At 46.5% G+C, this 22,320-nt stretch overlaps 1 protein-coding gene across 2 annotated transcripts in view; it reads left to right on the top strand.

Moving 5' to 3' along the window:
• The window catches only part of EBF4 (EBF family member 4), a 100,253-nt gene that overhangs the window by 73,273 nt on the left and 4,660 nt on the right, over positions 1–22,320 (top strand). For both annotated transcript variants that reach the window (XM_072619816.1, XM_072619815.1), the window contains exons 8-15: positions 7,050–7,131; positions 8,736–8,853; positions 9,128–9,261; positions 9,485–9,611; positions 11,476–11,564; positions 11,783–11,848; positions 12,233–12,410; positions 12,610–12,795. In XM_072619816.1, coding sequence (XP_072475917.1) covers positions 7,050–7,131; positions 8,736–8,853; positions 9,128–9,261; positions 9,485–9,611; positions 11,476–11,564; positions 11,783–11,848; positions 12,233–12,410; positions 12,610–12,795 — 980 coding nt within the window. The remainder of the gene's footprint in view (positions 1–7,049; positions 7,132–8,735; positions 8,854–9,127; positions 9,262–9,484; positions 9,612–11,475; positions 11,565–11,782; positions 11,849–12,232; positions 12,411–12,609; positions 12,796–22,320) is intronic.

Raw genomic sequence — 22,320 nt, 5'->3', positions numbered from 1 at the left:
CGTGATTCCACCTGAGATTGTATTATTCACCTCATTTTAGATTATCTAGCCTCTAGCCTCTATCTCTCTATCGGCCTACAAGGATTACATGAGGCATTTTGCTAAATCCTTTGCCGAAATGTAGGCTTATAATATCTATGGCATTCCCTTGATCTTCCAGTCTTGTTGCTTAGTCAAAAAAAGGAAATGAGATTAATCTTTAATGACTTGATTTTGATAAAAGCTATTTACAAAATCTCAGAGTTGGAAAGAGCCTTAGAGACCATTTAGTACAACCCACACTCAAAGAGGAATCTCTTCTAGGACATCCAGGACAAATGATCATCCAGCTTCTACCCAGAGACCTCTAGTGACAGTATGCTCATTACCTGACCAAACAGCCTGTTTTACTTTGGGTAGCTCTAATTGTTTTGCTTATATCTAACTGACCTCTAATTCATTGTAGCTTCTAGTTACTGCCTCCATCCTTATAGATCAGTGTCACAAACCAAAAGAATGGAAGCCTCTTGGGGTCAGAGCACTTTGGGGGGAATTGTTCATATATCCTTAGCACTTAGCACAGTGTTTAAACATAGCAGACATTTAGTAAATGGTTGGCTGAATCGTTGAGTAAAGGAGCAGAAATAGCTCTTTTCACCTACCAGTTTCCCAGCTCTGCCTGTAGCCCACGACAATACATTCTTGGGGTGGCCCTTCCCCCTCTGGGGCCTAGGAGGTAACAGTGCTTCCGTTTCTAAGGATTCACGAATTGTCCCTCTCTGGTGTTCTCTGATTTTGCTAATGAGTGGCCTATGGTTTAAAGACTCCATATCTTTTCCTTTTTGGGGGGTGGGATTTGTTCATCTCCAGCCTTGGGGCAGTCCTCCCATTCTCCAGCCTTCTTCAAAGGTCCCTGGCAGCAATCACATCAACCAAGTCTTTGTCCAGACCTGTCGCCTTGAACCTATTCAAGGTAACTAGGTGCTGTCTTTCTTCATTGGTCTTGGGTTTCAGTATCCTATTAATCATTTTTGTTCAGTACTCCCCAATGTGAAGATCATTCTCTTTGGGAGAGAAAATTGAAGCAAAAATAGTCAAGTAATCCTGCTTTCTCCTGGGTGTCTGTTACATTGTCTCTTCTACTCTACTCTTTGGTATCCAAGCGTCTAGACCTCCGTAGGTCTTCCTCTTGATCCAAGCATAGCTAATCAGTCAATAAACATTTACCAAGCAGCTACTATATTCCAGGCACTGTGCTAAATTCTGGGGATACAAATACAAAAAGAGACAGTTTCTGTCTTCAAGGAACCTTCCATCTAATGGGGGAGAGGAGACAACACACAAAAGGAAGCTGAACATTGGAGGATTGATGGCTTGGGAAGGTACCCGACACAGGGACATGGTGGAAAGGTCAGAGAAGGCTCAAAGACTTGCAGCCAGGTGAGAAACAAGATATTTGAGCTGAGTTCTCTCCTTAAATGTAGGTTTAGTGTCCCTGGCCCCACCTTCCAATCAGAGGGTCCCAAGGCTGATAGGAACTTGCAGGATGCTGAGGCCTTCCCAATAATGAACTTCAGGGTCACACAGCCAATAAGTGTCAGAGTTGGTACTTGAACCCAGGTCCTCCATTTTTCTATCCTATGCTTTGTGTGGTGTTATCCTCCCTCTGCTTTGCAATAGATTGAGTGGGGGTTGGTAGTGGCAAAAATAATGCCATTAATAGGAGAGAGTCAGAAGGAAGAACATGTGTTTGGGGGAATTTAATGTATCCAGTTTGTCACTGATTGAATTTGAGGTTTTAATAGAAATTTAGGAGACTTTTTTCATGCATCTCAAAATGCCTACAATGCCTCTCTCTACCTGGATGTCATACCAACACCACAAACTCACAATGCCTAGAACTTACTCATCTTCGTGGTTTCCCTTCTTCTAGGAGAGGTACCTAGAGATACCCATGTTCAAAACCTTGGGGTCATCATTGATTCTTCCCTCTCCTTTGTTTCTTAGCAAGCCTTGTTCACCCTATCTTTGCCACAGCCCCCATTTCCCACCCCTCTTCTCCACTCTTATCACCACTGGCCTAGGATGGATCCCATTACTACCTGCTTGTGCTATCACAACAGCCTCCTCAAGGCTCTTATTCATCGCTGCTCTCCTCTCTCCAAGTCATTGTTCACATTCTACCAGGTTAGTATTCCTCATATGCAGATCTGATCATATCTCTTTTCAGCTCAAAACTCTTCATTGGCATCACAGTTCTTACTGAGGGGATGTGAAATCTTATCCTCAAATTAAAGACCCTTTAAAATCTGGAGTTCTGCCATCTTTCCAGCTCTCTATTACCCTCTTCTGCCTGTGCTCTAGGATCCTCTGCTACATACACCAAAGCATTCATCCTATGACTAGAATCCAAGAACTAAAAGTGACTTTGGGGATCATTTAGTCACACCCCCTTGTTTGTCAGACAAGGAAATGGAGACCTTGAGAGGTGAAGTGATGTCTTCCACTTTCCAACCTCTATGTGTTTGCTCATAATTATCCCTGTGCTTTGAACGCCCTCCTTACTGTTTTTCCTTGTTGAATTCCTGCTGATCCTTTAGGACCCTGCCCAAAGACTATCTCCGTCATGAAACTATCCTGTTCGCTGCCCCCAGGATGTAATATTTTTCTCCCCCAATCCCTGCCATAGAATTTGGTGCATGCCACTTACAATCTTATTGTGTTACATTTTGTGCTTGTATCATATTTCCCTACTAGACAATGCTCGAAAGACTACAGACCATATCTTCCTCGATTGTTGTATCTCTCCCAGCCCCTGACACATTGCTCTCCATTTAGTAGTTACTTACAAAGGGCTTGAAACACAGACCTGGAGCCTGGGAGAGACGTTGGGACTAGTGATACGAATTTGGGAGTCATTCACATTGAAGTGCCAGCTGAAGCTGTGGAAATGGATGAGATCACCAAGAGAGATCTGAGAAAGGGGCTACGGACAAGTTTCAGGAAATCCTGTATGTAAAGAGTAGCCACTAATTAGGGAAGTTTATACTCTATAGCTAGGGTGAGGGTGGTGGGAGGGAAAAGGTGCAGCCCTGGGTGATACACTCTTTAGGAAGATTGTGTGGTGTACATGGATCTGTGTTCACTGTACGGTATATTTCTTTGTCATGGAAGAATAGACAAAAATCTTATTTCAGAACCAGAAAGACCTGAATTCAAATGCTTCCACTGATGTTCAGTGGATGTGTGATTCAGGGCTAGTCATAACCTCTTGAGGTTTTAAGCTTCTCAATCTAAGACTATGGGTTGCCAAGAAAATCCCAACCTGCATTGAGGGTTCCTCACCAGGAGTTCTTTATCCTAATAAAATCACAGATCCACTTACAATCCCCTGTATACTACAGAGCTGATATACAGTAGGTGGAAAAGCATATACTGGTGTCTTTATCATCATTCCTAGTGATTGGACACCTATACCTACCATATATGGGTGCAACCCTGGGTCTTCTATCCCTAAAGGTTTTGTAGTTTTGTTGAGAAGACAAGACATGGACATAATGGATGAATAATAATAAATACAAGATGACAGATGTAAGGTGTCCAATGAGTGACAAAGATCAGAAATGTTTCAAGAGCTTGGTGGATAGAACAATCCTTCCCTGTCTTCCACTGCAATTGAAACTGAACTTTAATTGAAGGTAGGAATAAGGCAGGCAGAGGGGACAGTGTGAGTAAATGTGAGGTGGTAGGAATGTGTATGTCACATTTATGGAACAGATAGAAGAATTTGGCCAGATCCAGGAGTAGGGGATTAGTGGGAAATAAGAGTAAAGAAGCAGGAAAGTAGGTAAATGACAAAAATTGTCAAGGATCTTTGAGAATAGGTTAAGGAACTTAAGAGCTTATTAAGTAGATAACAGTGAACCCTTGAAGGTCTTTGAATGAGTAATGACTTGAGATTGGAAAAGGGACAGCATTTAGAAGAGTATTCCTGTGACTAGATGCATTTCAATGAAAGCATTGACTAGGGTTATGGTAGAGGGAATGGAAAGGAATGGATTTAAGAAATTTTTCAAAGGATAAATCATCAGAGCTTGGTGATTGACTACATGAGGGATAGGGGGAGATGAAGAGGAACAAGCTAAAGATGCCTCGTTCATTCATTCATTCAACAAACATTTAGTGTATCCATCAGTATGAATCCAGTCCTCTGAGGAGAAAGAGATCAGTATCTGCGTAGGATCAGGGGACAAAGGGGTGTCTGAATAAGGTACTGAAGGAAGGAAGATTTCAATAGACGAGATGTGGAGGAGGGAGGCATCTGTTCCAGGCATGAGAGAAGACATAAACAAAATCATTGAAGTGAGAGAGAGAAAAATGGAACAGAAACATAACCAACTGATGCTGCGCCAGAGCCAAAAACATGAAATTGTGGGCCCTCACCCCATCCTAATGGCATAGTGTGCTGGGGAGAGTAGGTGCATATTTTCCATATTTTCTGCATCCCTCAGCTTTGTGTACCCAAGGCATGTACCTCAGTTGCTTCACTCTTGTTATGGCTCTGGGATAGAGAGTAGGATGGAGAGTAGTCCAATTTGGCTGGAATGTAGAACCTGGGAAGAGGAGTAGAAGAAGGTAAGGCTGGAAAGGTAGGTTTGAACCAGACGATGGAAGACCTTTAATGACACAAGAGCATATCCTTTATTTAATAGGTAATGGGGAACCATAGAAAGCATTAAATAAAGGAACAGCATGATCAGACTTCTGTATTAGAAAGATTCTTCAGGAAGCCAATGAATGAGGGTGGGTGCACAGAAGCAGGAAAACCAGTTAGGAGGGGATTGGAGTAATCTAAATAGTCTAAGTGAGGAGAGCAACAATTAAGATTTTGAGTTTCAGTCAAGGGTTCTTAAACCTTTTTTGAGTCATGGACCCCTTTGGCAGTCTGCTGAAATTTATCAACCCCTTCTTGGACAAATGTTGTTAAATACATAAGATATAATGCATAGGATTACAAAGGAAACCAATTATAATGAAATATAGTTATGAAAATATGAACAAAAGTTCACACACTACAAAGTAGGTGACTGGGAGAATGGGAGTACCATTGACAAACAAAGGGTAGAGGAGTTGGTTTTGGAAAAAAGAAGGTGAGCATGGTTTTAGATGGCTTGACTTTGAGGTAGCACCAGGGCATCCAGGTGGAAATATCCATCAGGCAGTTGGAGAGAGATCAGGGCTGGAGATGTAGAGTTAGAGGATGTCTACGTAGATGAAGCTGTGGAGTCAATGAGATACCTGAGGAAATGTCGAAAAAGAACTGCAGAAGACTTAGGGTTAACCTTCTTAATATAGTTATAATTAAGGGGTGGAATAAGGAAGTAGACACATTGAAAAGGTAGGAGGTTTATGGATCACAGGTTTAAAGCTGGACAGGACCTAAAAGACATTCTGATCTGAAGTCCTTAACCTTTTCTGTCATGGGTCCCTTTGGCAGTCTGGTAAAACCCAAAGACCCTTGCTCAGAATAATATTCTTAAATGCCTAAAATAAAATACACAGAATTGCAATGCAGTCAAATATAATGAAATAAAGATATAATATTTTCCCCATTCAAGTTCATGGACTTCCTAAAATCTATTGATGGATCCTTTGGGAATCAATGGACCCCAGGTATTGATTTCTGATCTAGTCCAACCCTCTTATATTATGAAGAACCAGGAAAGTCAGGGGAGATTGTGCCAGGGGCCAAGCGAGAAGAGCCTGTCTAGAAAGAGAGTGTGGCAAGTGGTGTAGGACATTACTGAGAGACCAAGGAGCATGAGGACTGGCAAAGGTTGGATTTGGCCATGGAGCTATTGGGGAGCTTGGAGTGAGCATTCAAGCACTATATTGGGGGTGGAGGGAGAGTTGGCTTTACCTTCCTGTTCTGAGAAGTGTATGCATTGTGTGGAGATGGCCATATTTTATGTTAAGGGATGCATTGTGCCTTGGGAGAGGAAACCAATCATTTGGTAAAAACTCTACTGAATGCTAGGGGGAAGTATCTCTTTTGGGTGAGATGTGAACTGTGGTGAAAGCTGTAAACACTAGAAGGAAGGTATACACTGTAGGAGTGGATTTAGGTTGTGAAGATGGCTATAAATCACAAGGACCTTTCCAATTAATTTCCTTTCAACTTACATCCTGCAGCCCCACTTCTCTTCAAACCCCATCTCTGCCATGCAGGGACACTGGTCTTCTTTCAGTCCCTCCATCTCCACTCCGGGCATAGTCACTGGGTGCACCTGCCCCCAATACCTGGAATGTTCTCCGTCTTTGTTCCTACCTCCTGGCTTCCTTCAAGTCCCACCTTCTAAAAGAAGATTTTCCCAACGCTCCTTAATTCCAGTGCCTTTCCTCTGTTGATTATATCCCATTTATTCCATCTATATTTTATACTTGATTGTCTACATATGTCTGTCTTATTAGACTAGGAGCTCCTAGAGGAGAGGGACTGTTTTTATGTATGTTCAGTACTTAACCCAGTTCCTGGCGGATAGTAGGCACTTAATACATGTTTAATGACCAACTATAGGAGGTAGAGAGAGGTGTATACTTTGTGTGGGAATGTGAACCCTGGGGGATATGTATTGTAGGGTATACACTGTAGAAAAATATAGGCTGTGGGGCAAGAGTGCCTTCTGTGCTGGGTGATACCCATTGGGTTACATTACAGGGATGTCTGCTATATGGGGATGTGAACACTGTGGAGGATGCCTCGTGGAAGGGGGTGTATGCTCTGGGTGGGAATGTGAATATTGTATAATGGTAGGGCTGTGTGCTATGTGTGGAACTGTATGCTCTGTGTGTGTGTGTGTACACCGTGTGTGTGTGCATGTGTGTGCATGCATGCGTGCATGCGTGTGTGTGTGTGTGCAAATGACATGTGAGAATGTGCCCACTGCATCTGGGGAACACACATATCTGGGACAGGTGTATCTGTGAACACTGTTCTCTTTTCCCTTTGATCCCTCAAAGTCCACCACCCTGACCCCAGCCCCAAGCCAACCACCTCCTTCTTGTTTCAGGTTTTTCCTCAAGTTTTTCCTCAAATGCAACCAGAACTGCCTGAAGAATGCAGGCAATCCTAGAGACATGAGACGCTTCCAGGTATCTACCCCCTCCCACTCCCAACCCAGCACTCCTTCCTTCTTCCCCCATCACCACCCATGGCATCTGATGCAGTGAAGGATGGGAGGGGGCTAAAGAGAACAGTGGCAAGGGACCAGAGTAAGGGGGGTTCTGAGGCTGGGGTGGGGTGGGGATGGCTTGAAAAATGATCTTGGAAACCCAGAATTTTAAGTGTTGGCCCTGGAGGCCCCAGCCTCCCTCTGCCCTAGGACTAAGCAGCCTGGCCCTTGAGGTCCCCAACACTGACCCCCTCCCTGTCAGTTTCTCTGTTCATAGCTCTGCATTTCCTAACAGCACTGAGTGATGGAGGCTCCCTCTCACTCTCCCCCAGGACCTCAGAGGGCTGGGAACCTGCCTCTGTCTCCCCTGGACTAAGACCCAAATGGACAGGGACTCCCTCCAGGAAAAAGAGCCATTTCTCCAGGCCCCCCCACCCATTCCCAAGATCCCTAGCCCTGAGGGAGCTCATGGCCTGTGGAGGTGGAGGGGTGGTGAGAGTGGGGGGTGGAGCAGCTCCTTCTCCCCTGGCTGCTGAGCCCTCATTAGGGCCCCACTTAAGGAGATGATAATTGTGACATTTTTACATGATTAACGACCCAGCTAATTTACATATCGTGAGGCAGAGAGCAGCTGCCCGGTACCACCCTCCCCCCCAACTCCCACCCCCCAGGGCGCTGAAGAGTTTGGGAGGGGAGCCCAGTTAGTGCCCCCCCTTTACCTTCCCAAAGGGTGGGGCCTGCCCACACCAGATCCAAAGAGCTCCAGACCAGCTCTGGTGAAGAGGCTGAGTCCCTAGGCAAAGGTCGGGGTAGAGAGAGATATGCCCGGCTAAGAAGGGAGACCAAGGTGCCTAGGTCCTGTTTCTCCCTGCTCATTCCTACCTTCCTTTCCTTGGAGTGGGAGCAGGGCTCCTTCTCCCTCCCTCCCCACCCTGGGCCCTGATCCCTGTTTGTGGACACAGAGCCCCTCCCTCAGAATCCCATTTTAGATAGCACCTGAGGGGTCCTAGGGGAGTGAAGAGTCAGTCCATGAAGCTGTTGCCCCTGCCCTCTGCACAGAGGACCAGACATGCCAATTTAAAACTAGAAGTCCTCTTTCCCAATGGCCTGGACCATTTGTGTTGTCCAAGACTTAACAGCAGCAAATGTGAAGTCCCTGTTTCTACGGAGAAGGAAGGGAGGAGGAGGATTCCTAGCCTTGGGTTCAAGGTTGGCTGCTGGGGTGGGGGTCAGGAGCATCCGCACATCCTCTCCCGTTTCCCTTTCAATCTGGTTGGTCACTTTGCCCACAGGACTGAAGCAGGGAGTACTCAGAGCCCAGGGGAAAGAGAGGTAGGGACAGGGGCTCCCTGCCCCGAGACAACAGTTGTATTCATGGAGACACTTGGGGGCAAGGAAGCCATCCAGAAGGCTGAGGGCATGCTTGGGGGACCTTTGGGGTCTGCTTGGAAGCGGGCCTCTTAGTTTGTCATCCTAACCGCAGGCCCTGTGGGAGTCCCCACTTGCTGCCCAGCCCCCATTCCCACCCCTATGAATGTGGCCTCACTCCTCCAGTCCTGGCCTGGCCCTATGTCCCCTGTGCAGGTGGTGGTCTCCACGACCGTGAGCGTGGATGGGCACGTGCTTGCTGTGTCTGACAACATGTTTGTTCACAACAACTCCAAGCATGGCCGCCGTGCCCGCCGCCTTGACCCTTCAGAAGGTCAGGATTCTGCCATTTGGCACCCTTCCCTTGACCAACCATGCCCCCTTCTCTCCTCCCAGGGAGAACCTTCTCCTCCATTCTTCCAGACCCACTCCTCCTTCTTTGTATCACTCAACCTTACAACCTTCACCCCATATCCAGGCCCAGCCCTGTCCCCAGGTGCAACCCTCTGGGGTACCCTTCCCCATCCTCCATTCTCCTCCCCCTATGTCATCCCAACTGGGTGCAGCCCTGCTCTCCTCTTTCCTCATATTCCCATCCTGACCCACAGCAGCCACCCCCTGCATCAAAGCCATCAGCCCCAGCGAGGGCTGGACCACTGGAGGAGCCACCGTCATCGTCATCGGGGACAACTTCTTTGATGGTCTCCAGGTCGTCTTTGGAACCATGCTGGTGTGGAGTGAGGTGTGGGGCTGCAGACGGGAGGGCTGAGGGCAAGACAGGGCAGGTTGGGACTGTGTGTCCATGGAACAGTCGACAAGACTAATGCTTATTTCTATGAAGACTGAGGGGCATTGAGCCTCAAAACCAGAGTGGGCTCCAGTTTGGGATGGGGCTTCTCACCTCTCTTCTCTCTCTAGCTCTTCTTCTTCCTCATAGCTAAAGCTGATACCCTCTTTTCTCACAGCTGATCACCCCCCACGCCATCCGGGTGCAGACCCCGCCAAGGCACATCCCTGGGGTAGTCGAGGTGACTTTATCCTACAAGTCCAAACAGTTCTGCAAAGGGGCCCCTGGTCGCTTCGTCTACACGGGTAATGGACTGGGTTGTTCTTACCCTTGATAAATGAAGCAGGTGGCATGCTCCTTTTCCCTGGTAAAGCAGGGTGGGTCAGAAGGGAAAGGAGTGTGTGCCATTGGGAGCCTGCAGTGACCACTCTGGACAAGTATGGGCTTAGTCCCATAAAGCAGTCTGTGAACTTCTCCAAGGAATTCACCCCTTTAGCTTTTCTGAGTACTCTGTCACTCACAGTTTTTCAATTCTCCTGCCTTCCCTTATTCCACCCCCCCCACCCCCCACAAAAAAACCTTCATTCATTTTCATCACAAATACTCCAAAAGAGTTGTCCCATTTTGAAAGGTCAGTCTACCAGGCTTTGAGCCCATCCCAAGTTCATCTTTCTACTGCAGAATTCCTTAGTTTCTCCCTCCTCTCTGGTTCCCTCCATTAGTTTCAAAGCAAGAGTGAGTTTCATCTCCTTAGTATTGAGAAAATCCCGACCCCCTTCAAGTGCCTGGGCCAGTGCTTATCCCTGTCCACAGTTGCATTTCTTGAACTTGAGGACTTTGTCACCCTAAAAGTTTGTTTTCACCCTCACCATTCAATCCATGAACAAGCATTTATTGAATGCTTCCTGCTGGTCAAAAACTGAGTTTAAATAGCTGGAGATTCAAAGAAAAGCAAAACCACACAAATCAATCCCTGCCCTAGAGAAGCTTACACCATGGAAATAAGAAGGCACATACAAGGGACTTGCAGAGCAGAAGGAAGGTAACCTTAGAGGTCCTTCCTCAAAGGAAGAGCTTGGTCTCCTGGCCAACTCCAATGGCCCCTGTCTTCTCTTGGTTGTCTGACATTATTTTAGCATCTTCACACTCAACTCCTAACCTCGTAGTGTCTTCATTCTCATTCCTTCCTGCTCTTTTCTCTCTAATCTTTCACTGTCAATCTCTCATTCTTAGTGGAAAAAAATACTGAATTTGGAATCAGAGGATATGGGCTTAAAGCCATCTCCGCTGCTTACTACCCATGTGACGGGTTGGACTGTTGTCCCCAAAGGTCCCTTCTGCTCTAGATTGATCATTCTATGAGCCCTCATCTCTGGGCTAATTATTCACAAATCTGCCTCTCAAGAAATCAAGTCAACAGATATTTATTAAATGCCTCATGTATGCATGGGCACTCTGCTGGGTGCTAGAGGAGCAACAAAGTATATATTTTAGACACAGTGCCTGCCCTCAAGGAGCCCACAGTCAAGTGTGGGGATAAGACACCAACAGAGACAGCCATAATATATAACAATCGAGGATGTCTGCTAGAGAGGCAGCCCGTCACAATACAAATATTGTACAAAGTTACAATACAAAAGTTGTCTTAAAAAAAACTTCTTGATTCCTAGCTGGTGCCAAAATCCCATCGCAGTTATGGTGTAAAGGACAATTCAGTTATTTCCCCCCTCCCCTCAAAAAAGGAACTGTCCCTGCCCTTTTCCCAGCTGCCTCCCTTTTCTCCCACAGTGGGAACCAGGTTCACTCCCTGCTCTCCTGGGAAGGGATCCAGAGTGGGCAGGGACCCATTCTGCTCAGCTTCTACTGCTGAGATTTGGGGTTGGGTAAAAGCATTCTTGGAAAAACTTGACTGGTCCCTTCAGTTTTACCTGGTGGGGATGTCCTGGGACACTTGGAAGGAGGGGAGTACGCATTGATTTCTGAGTGTGAATACTCTGTGCGTGTATAAACACACACACTCTGTGAATATGTTCTCCATGTACTGAGCTGCCCGAGTGCTTGGTTCAGGAGGCTGAGACCTTGAAGACTAGGAGGAGGGGGGGGACATCTCTCCCCATCCCCTTAGGGATACTCCTCCCCCACACTGTTCTCCCCCCCACCTCCCCCAAGCTCTCAATGAGCCAACCATCGACTACGGCTTCCAGAGGCTGCAGAAGGTGATACCACGACATCCCGGAGATCCTGAGCGGCTTCCCAAGGTACAGAATGAGGGGGTGGGGCAGACCAGAAGCAACCTTTAGGGCCTGTAAAGGAACCAGGGACAGAGTGGGGCTGGATGGGGGTTATGTTTGGTACTGGACATAAAATTAGAAAGAGGGGTGGAGGGGTAGGGAATGGAGGAGGAGATTCTTGTCTCTTTGCCCCACGGGATTGTACCTCCTTTGGGCTGATCCTCCCTCCCCCATCCCATCCCTAGGAAGTGCTACTGAAAAGAGCAGCTGACCTGGTGGAGGCTCTATATGGGATGCCACATAGTAACCAGGTATTAACCTCACCTAAGGCTTTTATCTACCTTCCAACTCCCTGGGTCTCCACTTGCCCCATCTCCTTCCTTCCCCAGACTTTCTGAGCCGGTGGCAAGAGGGCTGGGTTCGAATCCCAGCTCTTCTACTTGCTACCAATGTGACCCGGCAGGTGACTTTACTTCCCTGGGCCTTAGTTTCCTCATCTGTAAAGTGAAAGTGTGGCTCTAGTTGACTTCTAAGGTCCTCTGCAGCTCTCAATTTATCACTTATGCTCCTATTTATCCCTCTCCCAACTTGCTGGTTCCTTGTGTGTCCCTTTCCTCTCCTTCCCTCTTGTTATCCCTCCCAAGGGCTGGTGGGAGTCTAGGGGTTGGGGGCCAGCCGTGCTCTTGCCTCCCTAGGATCTCATCATAAAGCGGGCAGCAGACATTGCAGAAGCGCTCTACAGTGTCCCACGCACCCCGTCCCAACTTGGCTCCCTGGCCCCAGGCCATCCCCACACAGCCATGATGGGCATCAACTCCTTTGGGAGCCAGCTGGCAGTCAACATTGGAGACTCCACACAGGGGGCTGAACAAGGTAGGTCTACCCTTTGCCATCCTGTCCCCTACCCTGCTCATTCTTGTACCATTCTGTATCCTGTCCCTCTCTTATTCCCCTCATCTCCTATATACTCACCCTCTCCCACTGTGCCTGGTATCTCCCTCTGCCTCTAAGTGCCCTGGGTCTCTTCCAAGTCCCCCAGCGGACCCCACCCTGACCTGTTGTCCCTGGATAGGTTACTCCCGGAATACCAGCAGTGTGTCTCCTCGGGGCTATGTGCCTAGCTCCACCCCTCAGCAGAGCAGCTACAGCAGCATCACATCCAGCATCAACGGCTATGGGGCCACCGGCATGGCTGGCCTTGGGGTACCCAGCTCCCCCAGCTTCCTCAACGGCTCCACTGCAAATTCACCCTATGCTAGTGAGTTTCTATGGTGGGTAGGTCTCGGTGATGGGAAGATGGGCACTACCAAGGTCTTAGTATGCACTGCTCCAAGTCATCTCAAAAACAAGGGGGTTGAATTCAGTGACCTCTAAGGTTTCCCCTGGCTTCTATGACTCTGCTATGATGCCCTCTTGGGTGGGATACTCTCACGTCAGCCCTTGATGGATGACAGAATCCTGGAAGCAATAGAAGGCTAGTTGCTGGCATAGTGCACCCCATCTGAGTAGTTCAGTCCATCTTCCCTTCCTAGTGTTCCCCCACCCAGCTCTTCCCAGTGACCCCGTTAGTGCCTTAACCATTGCTCTCGCTTACATCAAGGACAGATACATACATACAATATGTATACACACATACATATGCACATCTATATACACACATATATGTGTGTGCATACGATATATCCACTTCCCTTTATCTTATGTGCATATATGTGTGTGTGTGTGTGTGTGTGTGTGTATGTAATTCCCCCAATGCTCATCCCAAGAACTCAGAAAGGCAATTTTCCATGTCAGAGGTGAGTAGTTCAAGATTCAGAAGTATATTCCTCTTCATCTACCCCATCATTGAAAAATACTGCCCTAAACAGGAGAAGATGACAGCTTCTAGGCATCTCTGAGCCCCAGGGCCAGGGTCAAGAGAGTCAATGCTCCAAGGCAGGGTCACTGTAACTGCACCATCTCCTCTCAAACCCTCAGTCCTTTCTCTCCAGCCTCCCATACCCCCAAGATTCTGTCTTCTGCCCTGTGTGGAGGACTACAAGAGATCATATATTACACATTTCTAACACAGCACCACCAATTCCCTCCTTGGAAGCCAATCCCATGCCCCATTCTGCTCCCTACTGCTCGAAATTCGTCCTCTTTCCTTTCTTTCTATCTCCTATTTGCCTCTGATTGCTTCTTCCTTTTTCCCTTTGGGATCCTTCCCTTCCCCTAGGCCCACAGGATCTTTCTTCATGTCTTAGCATCCCTCCTCTTTTTTTGCCTTCTGATCTTTTTCTTTAAGGCCTAGAGTTTCCTGGCTCTGTCATCCTGCACACAGCACCACTGGCCCTTCAGTGTAGACCATCAGCAAACTTTCCTTCCCTTTCGCTCTTCCTCATTCTTTCACCTCTCCCCCTCACTCTGTCTTTCCATTCTTCTTGCCCTCTCCCTCTCCTCCTTTCTCTACTGTACTTATGGGATTTCAGCCCCCTTCTCCCCACCCCACCCCACCCCGTGTTATGCTTGTTTGTGGATGCTGTTTGGATGTCAGGAAATCTTTGCATAACCTATTTGCCATCGCTGGTGTCCTCCTGCCTCCAGTTTACATTTGCATTTCTTACTAAAAAACCTCAGGCCCCTTCTGCCTCTGAGGGCCTCTGGCTTCACCTTCCACCTGCTGGTTCTTGGTAAACCCCTTCCCACATCTCCGTGGATCTGTTCCCAGGCTTTTCATGGTGGCAGGAAAGATGGAAAACACCCTCTCCATTTATTTATACTTTCTGGCTGAGGTTGGAACCACAAGAGGGGAAACAGTTTCATTGTGGGCATTCCCAGGCCTCATCCTTCTAACCCCCTCACATCTGGGAACTGGCTTTAGCCCTGTTTGCTTTGGTATGCACAGGGCCAGGAAACCGCATGGGCTCGGTAAGTCACTGCCCAGAAGGATGATGGCTTAGCATTTCTCCAGCATTTTAAGGTTTCTAAGCCACTGTCCTCAAAACACACATTCCCATGAGGTTCTGTTATTACCGTTTTACAGTGAAAGAAACTGAGATGCGGAAGTGAACTTACTTGTTCAAGGTCCTATAAGCAGTGAGTGTGGGAGCTGGGATTTGAACACTGGCTGGCTGGTCCAGCCCTCTTGTCACTGCACTGAGCTCCTGAAAAATGGCTTCTCCCATCACTGTCAGGAAGTTCTTATTGCTATCTAGCCTAAATCCATCCTGCTCCAGTTCAGACTACTTTCAAGTGATTGAGTGGCTTTTCCTTGAACACACTGGGGACTCCCATGGATCTACCTCTGTTGCCTCTGTCCCACACATAGAGCATCTACCTGTCATCATCTTTGTTTTTAGTTCAGCCTTGGCTAGCATCCTGAAATTCCCCAGCCTAGATCCCTGGGAGAACCCCACCCACATGCTGCCAAGTGACCTAGGACTTCCTCTTAGAGGAGCATTGCTAGTACAGGAGAGATTCCCTTGGATCTAAACCTTCCAGGTGCCTGGGACTGATTTCTCACACTCACCTTCAACAAGTCCCTCATATCACAGGAAAGGTGGTCTTCTTGCATTACAGGGAGCCAGATGGCTCTGTTCAGTTTTCACCGGAGACAGGCAACCATGAAACTTCCTATCTGGCCTGCATCCCATTCACTGATATTTAGCTCTTCCTTTCTGCCATTAGGCTCATCATCCATTCATTTCTCTGTTGACTGACTAGGGCCACCATCTTGGTTCCCAGTTCATCTTTGCCCTTGGCCCCCCTCTCTTGGCTGGCTTCTTCTCCTAGTGGCTGTGCTGATCCCAAGTACAGCTTGACTCTGGCCTCTTGGCCTCAGCCTGTCAATGAAATCTGTACTGTTCTTACTGGAGATACTGAGTAGTCACCAGCTCTCTTTCTTTTGCTGAAGACATGGCCCAAATTTTGCCTGCCAGACCTGGTTCTGACCTAGTAGCTAAAATCAGTAGGCCCCAGAAAGGCCCTGGAGGGTGGGGAATGCCATAGGCCCTTGCAGTCCTTATTCCAGACTTACAACTCCAGACTTCCCTCTTGATTCTAACCAAAAATTGCCATGGAAAATGAGGTCAGCCAAAAAGAAATGTGATGATGGACACTGGACCTGGCTTCCTAGATGGGTCTTTCAGGGTCTCAGTGTTTGGAGAGTCCTTGGGTATGTATTGTTTCCAGGAGTAGACAGATTTGGGAAAAATTTGTTAGCAGGTGAATTCAATTGGGTTCATAAAAACATTGATTAAGCACCTGCTGAATGCTAAGTATAGTATATGATACTATACTATATAGTGATACTACACTATATTTAGGGTCAGAGTTAGTATCACTATACTATAGTGAAACTAGTTATTCATGATAGAAAGACAAAAAAAGATAAACATTCCCTGACTTCAAGGAATTTACATTCTGCCAGTTAATATTATTATATATCTATAGAGACTATGTCTGTGGGAAGTCAGATTTAGCTGCATAATAAGGAGGAATTTCCTAATGATCAGCTGTTCTGAATGGAATGAATTGCTTTGATGGTGAGCTCCCTGTCATAGAAGATATTTACAAGGAACCTGGATAGCCACTTATCTAAGATGTTCTGGATGGGATACCTGTTGAGGTACAGGTTGAACTGGGTGACCTCTGGGGTCCCCTTCAACTGTGAGATTCTATGATTCTATAAAAACTGTCCAGTGCTCTAACACCTTCCCACCTCCATTTCCCTTCTCCACTCTTGCTAACCAAGGCCCCTTGATTTCAGATCAGGCTTTATCAATGTCAGAATCTTCCAAACCATCTCTAGCTGAATCTGCTCAGGGGTGAGATGGGAATCCTAAGTGCCTCCTCCTCCTCAGTGCCAAAGTTACCCCTGGCCTGGATCCTGTAACCCTGACTTAGTCTGTTTGCCCTAGCCCTGACTCTTGACTCTTCTACCAACCCTGAGTCCTAACCTCTAACCTTTGACCCCAGTTTTCTACACTGCTTTGCATACAGCTGATTGCCAAGGGGCTGGACTGTGTAATGTTCTCTACTGGGTAGGTGAGACCCAGAAAGGTAGGGCAGGGGATAGGGATGGATGGAATGAAAGGACAATGGATGGAGTTCAGAGAGAGTAGGAGACCATGAAGGCACGCAAGGTGGACAATGGAGAGAATCTGATGGGGAATCAGCTTTAGACATAGGCCTTAGAGCATTTTTTGTTGACTCTGGTTGGGAAAAGCACAGCCATAGGGAGATTTTGGCAGCACTACTCACATCCCTCATGACCAGGAACTGCAGAAGATAGTTCTGAAGAAGTTGGAAGAGTTAGAAGAAAGACCTTCAATCCCTCAGGTCCCACTAAGTCCAAGGGTAAAAAAAACTCACTCTGCACCACCCCCTCAGCCTTAGTGACTCGACACCAGTCAAGCTGATTCAAAGCTCTGCATGCGTGTAAACAATATGGCATAACCTCATTGCTCACCACTCAGTCTAATCTAATGGATTGAGCCCCTACTATGTGCAAAGCCCTGAATGGTAAAAACAGGACAATGAGATTAGAGTGCAGGTGCCTAGCTGGTCACTTCAACATGGATCCCAACTTGTGCCATCTCAGGCAAATAGCCTGGCACATGCTCTTCTCCCTTCTGGTGATCATTTTCAGTGATTTCATCTAACCCGATGAAAGTGAAATTTGAGAAGGATTATCTTGGCTTCCCTGTAGAGGACTGACTAGAGCTGGAATAGGCAAGAGGCAGAAGACCAGTTAGAAAGCTATTGATTTGCAGTGGGCCAGGCATGAAGTGATGGGGCCTAGGAAAGGAGGGGATGGAGATGTGAAACACTGGAGGAAGAATCAGTAGAACTTGGTGACTGACTGGATATAAAAGACAATGAAGCAGGAAGACTCAGAAAGCACACAGAGAGCTCCTGGCCTATGAAGCATAGCAGGGCTGTTGGCAGAAATGAGCCAGGCTGAGGAGGAGCCATTCTGCAAAGGAAAGAGGACGATGCTTTGGGCCTGCTGAATTACTGGTAGTAACAAAAGAAACTTATGGAACAACTGGTAAAAGAGAATTTAACCCCCCCTTCCATTTTAATCACTGATCACAAACCTGATCACCGACCCCAGCCCTAACCTGAATTTCACCTAATACTGATGGTGATTTCACCGTTGTCTGATTCTAAGGCAAGAAGGGGAAGAGGAACAAATTTTTATTTTGGAGTCAGTTATGACCAAAGAGTACTGCCTTGTTGGTGAAGTGGAAACCACAGCAACCTTTGGAGAGAGTGACTACGTTGTGTTTGTGATAGTTAAAGAGAACGTTGTTCTTAGGCCAGTATAACCACAGGCTTTAGAAGGGTTTATATTCCTAGCGTTCCTAGGGAAGGATAGGAAGCATCTCAACCCCAACATGCTGAAAAGGAAGTTGGCTCAAGAGGAGCAGGAGGACTTTATGAACAAAATTCTGCCTTCGGATTCGGATGATTCCAATCAGGAAAGAAAAGTATGAGGGAGCTATCTAAATCCATCATTGTGACAACACAGGGTGGAATCCAATGAATTCAGATTTTAGAAGGTCCTGAAGTGAACAGAGCACTGGACTTGAATCAGGAAGACCTGCATCCAAAGCCCACCTCCAGCATAATCTGACCTCAGTCAAATCACTTAACCTTTCTGTGCCTCAGTTTCCTCATCCTTAGAAAGAAGGAGCTAAATTTTATGGTCTCTTCCATCTCGGATCTTCTGATAAAATGGAATGGAGGCTGCACAGCCAAGGATGAAGGCAAAAGAAAGTTGTGCTCTTGTGAGAATAGCTCCAAGGAAATCTAAAGGCTGGAATAAGTGGAAATTTGGGGGAACATGTTTTAAAGCAACTTTGGATGAACAGTGAAGACACAGCTCTAGTGAATGGGATGAAGGCAGAGGATAGAAAAGAGAAGACGGAATTACTCCACTGCTATTTTACTTCTGCATTTCCTGCCAAAGAGAATGATCTTCAGGACAAAAGGAAAGGACAAAAGTAGTTCAAAGAGAAATGAAATCCAGATAACCAAAGAAATAGTAAGGCCATACCTCTCTGCCCTCAACTAGTTCAATTCACCAGGATGAATTATAATACTCAGGTTTGTAAGACACTTCATGTGATCCCATTGATGATTGAGACAAATATATGTGGTGATATTGGTATAGGGGTGTGCTGGTAAATGTTTAACAATCAGCTCTCTTGGAGGGAAATGTGCCATCACACACTTTTGAGTTGGATCTGTATTATTTTTTGTTTCTCTTTTGTTGTTTTTCAGTTGTGTCCGACTTTGTGACCCCATTTGGGCTTTTCTTGGCAGAGATACTAGAGTGGTTTGCATTTCCTTCTCCAGCTCATTTTACAGAAAAGGAAAGTGAGGCAAACAGAATTAAGTGACTTGCCCAGGATCACACAGCTAGTAAGTAAGTGTCTGAGGGTAGATCTGAACTCAGGAAGATGAGTCTTCCTGACTCTAGGCCCAGCGATCTATCCACTGTACCACCTAGCTGCCCAAGATGTTGTCAGTTCAGCAATATTTGAAAGATCATAAACTGAATTTCCAGAGAGCTGCAGAAGGGCAAAAGTAGTCTGATATTTTTTTAAAAGGGGAAGAAAAGTTGAGTCTCATAAACCTTGAGCTGATGACCCAGCAGCTGATTCTTAGTAAAATTTGTATTAGAATGTCATATTATCTTTGTTGAATAATTCATGAATTATTCATGAAAAGGGCAGCTCTGATATGACAAGTCAGCAAGGATTTGTTAAGAAGAAATCCTGGTCAACTAAAGTCATTATCTTCTTTGACTAGACTGGTGTATTTGGAAGATGCTGGAGATAATTTACCCGGATTTCAGTATTTGACAGTTTCTCAAGACAACCTTGTGGACCGGGTTAGAGAGATGTAAAATTGCAGATTCATAACTGGCTAAATCCAGAGTTTGGATAAATGAATTGTTGTTAACCTGGAGGGAAGTTGCTAGTGGTATGCCTCAGGATTCTTCTTTTCTATTTTAAATTTTCATCAGTGGCTTAGAGGAAGGCATGGGTAACCTGTTCTTTCAAGTTTTCAGATGGCTTGCAGCTGAGAGAGTTACCCCATTGGGTAACTTAATTGGGATCCAGAAAGGGTTGGCTAATGACCTGAATGCAAGACAATGAAGTTTAATTGGGATAAATGTAAAATCTTGCACATAGGGTTCACAAAGTCATCTGTCCAAATACAGCATTCAATGCCCCAAGCACTTATTAAGTGACTATTATATACAAGGGGCAGTGCTATAAAATATTCCCTCCCCTAGAGGACTAGATATATTCTTCTGGGGGAAAGGGAGGAAATATACCAAGGGTCCATATGTGACTTTCTAGGTCCTTAAGTGCCATCCTTTTGACTGAATTCAAATTTTACAAAACAAAATTCACTCAAAAGGCTGGCACTTAAAGACCTAGAAAGCCACACGTGGCCTCAAGGCTACAGGTTCCCTACCCCTGAAATATACTATGTATTTAGATAAGAAAGAAGATGGTAATTTGAGACCTTGGGGATCACCAACTGCTGGAGACAGAGAAAGCTTCAGAGCAAAGGTGATATCTCTTCTTGGAGAAGAGACAGAGGGGAGGAACAAATATCTTCCAGCAATGGGAGATGGTCTGTGTGAACGCAGAGGCAGAGGAAGGGATAGCAAACATTTTGGGGAACAGCTAGTATTCCAGCTTGGCTAGAACACTGAATACACAAAGAGAAGTACTATGAGATAAGGTAATTGTACAGTAACTTAAATGCTGAGAGAGTTGTATTTTATCAGAGAGGCAGAAGGGAGCTATGGAAGATTTTTTTTTTAGTGGAGAATGGGCAGGAATGCAGGAAACAGCATTAAGTAAACAGTGGGGATACAAATCCAAAAGTGGAGACAGTCCTGCTCTCAGAGAGCTTACATTTTCAGGAGGGGGGAACCACTGTAATAAAGGAGTAGTAGCCAGGGAGCTATATTTTGGTTTGGAGGATAGTGAGTGGACCATATGGTGTAAATTGGCATGCCCTTTCTAGTAGCACCATTGGTTTGAATTATGATTCCAGAACTGGAAAGAGATGGTGGTGGTGGCAGTGGTGGTGGTGGTGAAACTGACCATAACATAGGGTGACAGCTTGAGCCATTTGGATATGGTCAGATCTACACCTCAGGAAGACTATTTTGGCAGGTATGTGGAGAGTGGATTGAAGAGGAGCGTGGAAGCAGTCCCTAACAGTCCCAGGTTAGATTGGATGAGGGCCTGAAGGACGGCAGCCACATGAGTGGAGAGTGAGGAATGAGTCAAGTATGATTCCAAGGGTCCAAATCTGGGTGCCTAAGAAGAAGAAAGCAAAAACAGAAAAGTTTGGAGGATGAGACGTGTGTGTGTGTGTGTGTGTGTGTGTGTGTGTGTGTGATGAGCTGTTTGCATAGGTTGAGTTGGAGTTGTAGGGAAGGGTCTGTGTGTGTGTGTATATGTGATGAGTTCTGTTTTCACAGGTTGAGTTGGAGTTGCAGGGAGGGGTGTGTGTGTGTGTGTGTGTGTGTGTGTGTGTGTGTGTGTGTGTGTGTGTGTGTGTGTGTGTGTGTGTGTGTGTGTCTGTGTGTGAAGAGTTCTGTTTGTATAGGTTGAGTTGGAGTTGCAAGGAGGGGTGTGTATGTGTGTGTGTCTGTGTGTGTGTGTGTGTGTGTGCGTGCGTGTGTGTGTGTGTGTGATGAGTTCTGTTTGCATAGGTCGAGTTGGAGTTGCAGGCAGACCTGCCAGGTGGAGATGTCTATCGCACAGTTGGCTGAAGGGAAAAAGCATGGTTAAACAACAGTTCAAGTGAAAAAGCCCTGGGGACTTGAGTGCGTCAGCAATGGGATGCTGTAGCCAATGAAGCAGATATGATAGCTTAGAGAGAAAGAGAATCCAGGATGGGAGAGGCAAGAGTCTGGCCACTGAAATCTGCATGAGGCAGACCCAGGGACACCGTGCCCAATTCTGGGTGTGTCACCTTTGGAGGATGTTGATAAAGCAGAGCACGTGCAGAGAGGAACACCCAAGATGGTGAGGGAGCTCAAAGCCACATCTGAAGATCAAAGGAAGGAAGCAGCAGCATTCAGCCAGAAGAAAAGGCTTTGGAGACAAACTGGAGCACTGCCTTCAGATGGGAAGGGGCCTGGACATGTTCTATTAGGCCAGAACTATGAACGATGGGGGAGAGGTCATCTAGAGGGGAAGATTTCTGTGGAATGTAAAGGAAAGTGGCCTAGAAATTACAGTTGCTCTGAGAGTGACCTGCCTTGGGCTATGGTGACTATTGCCAGAAGCATATGCTTATGGAAGGGCTGGCTGGGGTGACTTCTGAGGGCTCTTGGGATGCTAAGCTTTCATGATTTTTCCCTGGCTCTTGACTCTCCCATTCCTAACCCCTGATAGATGAGCTGCTCAGAATCCTGTTAGTATGTAACTCCCCAAAAAGGGCCCTGTCTAGAGCCACCTTCTGCTCATTGCTTCACTCTAAGCTTTTCTCTTTTTTAAAGTCAATGGTTCACATGGGCCAGATCCCTGATCCTGATTCCAACTCTGAGCCCACCCTTGTTTCAGATCAGGCTCTAGGATCCTGTTTGTGCTTAGCCGGGTTCCCAGGAAGGCTTAGGCTGCTCTGGACCTCACCAGTCTGGACCACTCTTGTGTCCCTCTGGACACAGGCCTACCTATGATCCCAGTTCCTCAAGCAGTACAAAGTTCCTACAGACTTTTCCACCCCAGCTGCTCTTTGTTGTCAAGAAATGAAA

Source organism: Notamacropus eugenii, chromosome 6 (genome assembly GCF_028372415.1).
Source record: "Notamacropus eugenii isolate mMacEug1 chromosome 6, mMacEug1.pri_v2, whole genome shotgun sequence".
NCBI classification, from domain to species: domain Eukaryota; kingdom Metazoa; phylum Chordata; class Mammalia; order Diprotodontia; family Macropodidae; genus Notamacropus; species Notamacropus eugenii.
Note: the sequence above shows the minus strand (reverse complement) of the source record. Positions and strands in the feature narration are given on the sequence as shown.